The following is a 6,143-nucleotide window of genomic DNA, read 5'->3' as shown; positions in this document are numbered from 1 at the left end:
ATATATATGTATATTATATATATTATAGAATTATAATTATGTCGTTAAAAATTTGTTTTAAAAAACAAGATTCTAATGAAAAAAAACTCAACTATATGAATTATAATAGGTTCAGCTTTAGTCAGAGTCTACATGTAAATAAGAGAGAAAGATATTATACTTGTATATGTGTGTTGCTGCAATGTACACGAGATAAATTGTGATATCCTGATATAAATATATTTTTCAAAAATACATTGCCACATAATTTCACGCCAACGATAAGCTTCTTAAAACGCTTCTCTTGTATTATATATATTAATTAACACTAATGATAATTTTGTTACATCTCTTACCAGATATGATACATCTGTGGATCTTTTAATCATCTGCGTTCGCTTCTCGGTAGAAAGCCAAAAATGTACAAAATGAGGATTATTATCGCACCAATACAAGCCGCGAAGAATACGCAGCCGAAAATAAAAAAACACAAATACAATACAATTTTAATGAATAGACTGAAAATCAACCATACGCAGCTCCAAGCCGTGTTCCAGATGGCTTTTAGTCCCATTCTTTTATTACTATGAAGTTTGGTGCGTATAAAGGAAACAAAATCCAAATCTCGATTGCGCTATAAAAAATTACTTGGTTCTCTTGTATATCTATCTTCTACTTATCTTCTTCCACCATGACCCTGTTAATTTTTTGTTAAGGATAAAATAATCCTAAGTACATCACTCTCCAGCATGTGCTCAAGAAGATTTTATTACATTGCTTTTATTATATTAATTTCGTAAAAATTTATATATGTACATGTTAAATCGATATTTACAATCTTATTAATTTTTACAAAAACGATTTTTCATTTTTTTGCAGATCTGCGTAGTTTATCATTCGTATATTTAGATCTTCTACACTTGTGCTTCGTAATCGCTTCAATCAGGAACTTAGATCTTTCCGATTAATAATCATGCGAGATAATTTATTTTTGTTACTTTTATAATATTTGCAGATAACGTATTTCAGCACTGACTAAAAAACGCTAGCGTTTTTTTTTCAAAATTTTCTTATTTATTTATATCTTATCATGTTCTTTCTTCGTTTCCAACCTGAGCACTATTGTAGACAGACGTATGATTTTGTAATTCTATCGAATGTTCTGTCTTTTGCGTTTCCGGATAGTGATCGCGCTTGTAATGAAAAAAAGTCTCGACGTTGCTATCATATGGCTTGACGAACGGACAATTAATCTTCTCTGCGGCTAGATAACAGGCGCCTAATGCCGATGATGTTGTCAAGTGCAGTAAACTCAACTCGTCCACAACATTCCTATTGTGGATTTCGTTTATGAAACCATTTTTCATAAATTTCCACGATTTCCATACGGATCCGACACAGATCACCTTTAAACCGCCGTGAGCCAGTTTAAGATCCTGAAAGAAAAATGCAATTAAATGAAATTATTGGCATTTTAAAATATTTTTTTATTACAAAGTTTTATTTCACATAAATTAAATCGTTTTTAAATATGATATATATGCATGTACATATATATAATTCACATTGAATTATTTAAACATTAAAGATCTTCGACCGTTATAGGCATTTAATTTCTAGTTCGTATTGATTGTGTTCTCACATGTACGGTTTAAAATAATATTCTTATTGTTTAAATCGTTTGATTTTAAAAGGTACTAACATTATGCGCCTTTTTCGAAACAGCGATAATATGCTTCGCCAGAAGTTGTCCAGCTTCCTCCAAGATTTTCAGGCACAGTGGATCGCTCCTCTCGCAGCCGATTGCAACTTCTTTGGCGAAACCGGCAATAAAGCTTTTGTCAAAGTTTGCATACACGTATTGTAATATACTGCGTCTATCAGTCACATTGAAATAACTTCTCATTGCCGGCCAAACGTAACTTATTGATTCTGGTGCTTCGATGAATCCATCAATATCATCGAATACATATTTACAGGCACGATAGGCGATCCAGTAAGCTTAAAACAAGCAAGAGAAAATAATTAATAGTAGCTAGTGTCAATAATTTAAATGTAAATTATTGAAGGAATTTATTTAAATGAGAATTTAGATCATTTTCAATTAAAAGAATAAAATATTATTTACAAATTTTATTTTACTCTCTCTCTTACAAGATAAAATTAAATTAAGGATTCTAAAACTAGTCTACTATTTATTTTTCTTCTTTCTATTTTTATTTATCCAAAATCTAATAAAGCTGATTTTGAACGTTTTGAACTTAATTCTGAAACCAATTTTTCCATATTATGTTCTTTTATAGTAAACAATGTATACCTCCTCCTTCGTCGCCCATTATGTGTCCCCATCCTCCACAAGTGTGAATCTTTCCGTCCGGATTGATGAGTAAAGCATTGCTGCCAGTTCCAGCGATCAACACGATCCCACCGGATTCCAGTCCAGTCCTAAGACTACCAAGAGTATCTGAACTAATCACGTAATCTTTGGCAGACTGCGGATATTCTTTCAACAAAGTTTCCACAATCTCACGATTGATGGTTTCCTCCTCGCAACCGCTTAAAGTAAGTGCCTATTGATGAAAAAAATCGCTAAATTAATTCTTTTTTTCGAAAATCAAAGTTGATTCCATTTAATCGAAAATTCGAAATTTGAGAGTGCCATAGAATAAATTAGACTGTTTATTTCAAAATAATTTTATATGGTATTTATGTGTCATTTAGGATTGTTAATTATGTTTATAATTATATTATTAATTATTAATATTTTTGTATTATTATATTATTAATATTTTGCAGTTATAATATTACAAGTAATTTTGTGTGTGTGTGTGTGTGTGTGTGTGTGTGTGTAATACATGTAATTATGTGTTATTAATAATGAAAATACTCACTACGCAATCTAAAGGAATATTTTCCGGTATATTTAGCATTTGTTTACCCCTCTCTATCATCGCGCTGAGTCTGGCAGCTGTCTCGTCTTTTCCAATTACCTAAAAATAAACCAAATTTCTACATTCTTTTTTGTGATCACTTTCTCCAGCAGGCAAAACATTTCTGTAATTATTTGAATTGTTTATTTTGAAAGTGCTGCAGACTTAGTTTTAAAAATCTTGTTGAAATTTTCCCCTTGATTCATGTAGCACTTTAAAAATAAACCATTTGTATATCTTTTTTAGTCACCCAATGATTAGTGTGTGGTCCTTTAACTTCTGTTAGCTTCGCACCTTTTCCATCGAGTATTATGAGTATGGAGTGTGTAGCGCCTCTGAAAGTTAATTAATTGATGATTAATACGAGTAAAGTGATTAATTACACGGATCTTAACTAAATATTTCTTGTTGAATTCCGTGAATATTATGTATCTAAATTTTTTTCTTTTTGTTGAATCACTTTAATGTATGTATAACACAATCAATTACATAATCAGTTACATTGTCTCTTATTTAGTGATTCGATTATTTTCTTAACAAATAAAGATGCATATCAACATATCCACTCAGCGGGAGATATGCATGATCTGTCATAGTTAAGCTCGACTGCTTAATGAACGCTGATTGCTGTTATCTGTGTCTCAAATATTCTATATCTCTCTCTTTTTCTCTCGTACGATTGTAGAAATTTCGAGATATCCTAAATAAAGAAATTATTAATATTATATAATTATAAAATGATAAATATTAAAGCGCTTATGTTTTTAGAAAGAAAGAGAGAGAAAAAGAATAATATCAGATATTATTCGTTTAAATTATTACAGCCACTTCCGATTCAGAAATATTATCACGCGATAAGATGTGGATTGTATTTCGTATTTTTTAAGTTTTAATCGCATATAATTTTGTTTCTTTTTTTACAGTTTGCCAATTATAGTGATTCGTGAAGTATTTGTTGCATCTCACTTCGTATTTAAAAAATTAACTTGAATATTTTTTTAATTATCTACACGATAATAGTTTTGTGAATTACAGCACGAATATTTGCGTTTCTCTTCCTCGATGAAAGCAAAATTGCTTTAAATCTTCGTAACTGCGTCATGATAAGATAAATATTACAATAAAAGCAAGAGCAAACACTGCGAAACGCTACAAAGAGCATTGCGAAATAAGCAACGAAAATATTCGAACTGTATATTTAATAATTATCGATCAACAATAATCCTTGGATTGACAGTAGTTATCGATTGTGCCATGATTTGGGTTTGACAGATAAAATCGCAGACGAAACAAAAGTGAGATATATAATTCACAAGATTTTTATCATCCGGGTTTTCCCGGATTCCCGGTTAATTTTTTAATTTTACAGAAAATAAGAAGTGACAGAGAGTATGACATAACACATTTCATAAAAGTGACAGACTATGACATAACCGCGTTCCAGTATTTCCGATAACGTTCGATAATCTTGCATGTTTCATCGCATGCTTCCTATAGCTCATAAAATAATGCAACATATTAATATTTACATTATTTTGCATATATGTATATAATCATAGATAAATTTGAATTGTTTCGAGAATTTAACAAAATTTTTCTTTATTACAGGAATGCACGCACATAAGAAGATTTAATTAATTGAATTAATTAAACATGATTAAGAGAAAGAGAAATTCACCCTTCTATACCACCGATCCTAATATTCTCGGAATATTGTGGCTCGACTTGCGTAGGCATCGCAGTATCCTGCATCAGGTCCGTGGGCTTTGTCATCTTTGCCCCCCTCAGGTCTCTACGTAATTGATACTCATCCACGATCTTCTTCTCCTCTTTCTTTACTTTTTTGTTGCCTTTCTTCTTTCCTGCCATTTTTCAAAATCGTTGGTTCAAATTCTTGTAGCGAACTTCGTTGTTGGATGCAGACGTGTCACGAGGATTCGACAGGATCTGGATGTGATGGGATAGCACGGAATGTGGAATAATACATTACACGGAATGAATTTTATTGCTAATTAAATAACTCAAGTAATTAATGGGTTAATTGAATAACTGAGGAAATATGACACTAAAGTCTGGTTCTATCAATGTAAGATTAACTTTAATTTCGGTTTAACTTACTGTTCGTTTTTCTAATTCTTAGAATTAAAAAAGATAAAGAGTAAATTGAACTGAGATTAAAATTAATCTTACATTGGTGGAACCAGGCTTAATCTAGTAACGTTTATCTTGTCTATTTAAGATCACTTTATCAAATGAAATGACAAATGCGATTAGTCAATTCCAATGGACTAATCGGTCGATTACGTATGTTAAAGTGACCCTAAGAGTCAGTTTTTATCATATCTAGTTTTCTAATAAGTAAATTTCTTCGACTATTGGAACGTGATAATGGAATTGAGGAGCAGACTTTCAAAATGCATTTTGTCCAAAATTTATAATTTTTAGAAAAAGAAGAAAGAAAACCACAAGGAAACCACGCGCCTTACAGAAAATAACAATTTGTCAATCGGTAAGATATAAAATGTTAATCAAAATTGCAAAATTATTTCTAATAATGTTAAACAAATGCATTTTATTTGTCTCTAATTAAAGGATATAATGCACTTCGAATGTCTATTTTCTTTCTTTTTTAGTATATAAACTGATGATGAAAAAATGCTTTCAGTACATCGTAAAGTAGCTTACAATACGAGTCTTTCAACTGGATGTGATAGGATAGCACGGGATGTGGAACAATACATTACGCGGAATGAATTTTATTGCTTAAATAACTCAAGTAATTAATGGGTTAATTGAATAACTGAGAAAATATGACACTAAAGTCTGGTTCTATCAATGTAAGATTAACTTTAATTAACTGCACACTATACCATCTCAAAAAATGAAATTTTGGACAAAATGCATTTTGGAAGCGTGCTCTTCAAATGATTTCATTTAATGCCTATCAAATCTAATAAAATAATTAATTATCAATTATAACTTTATAGTTCAAGATTGCCATAGAAAATTAATTTTGAAATTCTTTGATTTTTCCAGATTTTCCAGATAACAATGGAAAATTTTTTATGACCAATATCAAATATGTAAATTTTAACATTTAGAAGTAAGAATTGTAAAAAAAAGCTATCTGATATTATTAAAAACAATATATATCTAGAAGCTTAATGAAATCTTGGATGCAAATTCAATTCAGCAAAAAATAAATAAGTATTAGAAAAAAGAATGCAACTATAT

The 6,143-nt window shown here is 30.3% G+C and overlaps 1 protein-coding gene and 1 long non-coding RNA gene across 3 annotated transcripts in view; one reads left to right on the top strand and one right to left on the bottom strand.

Annotated features, from left to right (window-relative positions):
* Nucleotides 1-964: 964 nt before the first annotated feature.
* The window catches only part of LOC108756759 (N-acetyl-D-glucosamine kinase), a 7,790-nt gene continuing 2,611 nt past the window's right edge, over nucleotides 965-6,143 (bottom strand). For both annotated transcript variants that reach the window (XM_018500799.1, XM_018500792.1), the window contains exons 2-7: nucleotides 4,588-4,856; nucleotides 3,160-3,244; nucleotides 2,871-2,969; nucleotides 2,297-2,549; nucleotides 1,682-1,980; nucleotides 965-1,415 (exon numbers count right to left, since the gene is read on the bottom strand). In XM_018500799.1, the coding sequence (XP_018356301.1) occupies nucleotides 1,068-1,415; nucleotides 1,682-1,980; nucleotides 2,297-2,549; nucleotides 2,871-2,969; nucleotides 3,160-3,244; nucleotides 4,588-4,778 (1,275 nt within the window). In that variant the 5' untranslated portion in view covers nucleotides 4,779-4,856 and the 3' untranslated portion in view covers nucleotides 965-1,067. The remainder of the gene's footprint in view (nucleotides 1,416-1,681; nucleotides 1,981-2,296; nucleotides 2,550-2,870; nucleotides 2,970-3,159; nucleotides 3,245-4,587; nucleotides 4,857-6,143) is intronic.
* LOC108756776 lies at nucleotides 4,616-5,727 on the top strand. Its single transcript, XR_001939863.1, has 4 exons — nucleotides 4,616-4,697; nucleotides 4,810-4,934; nucleotides 5,355-5,418; nucleotides 5,543-5,727. It is a non-coding gene; the product is annotated as an uncharacterized LOC108756776 (long non-coding RNA).

This window comes from Trachymyrmex septentrionalis, unplaced genomic scaffold (assembly GCF_001594115.1).
Source record: "Trachymyrmex septentrionalis isolate Tsep2-gDNA-1 unplaced genomic scaffold, Tsep1.0 scaffold101, whole genome shotgun sequence".
NCBI classification, from domain to species: Eukaryota; Metazoa; Arthropoda; class Insecta; order Hymenoptera; family Formicidae; genus Trachymyrmex; species Trachymyrmex septentrionalis.
This window is presented reverse-complemented; position numbering and strand designations above follow the sequence as displayed.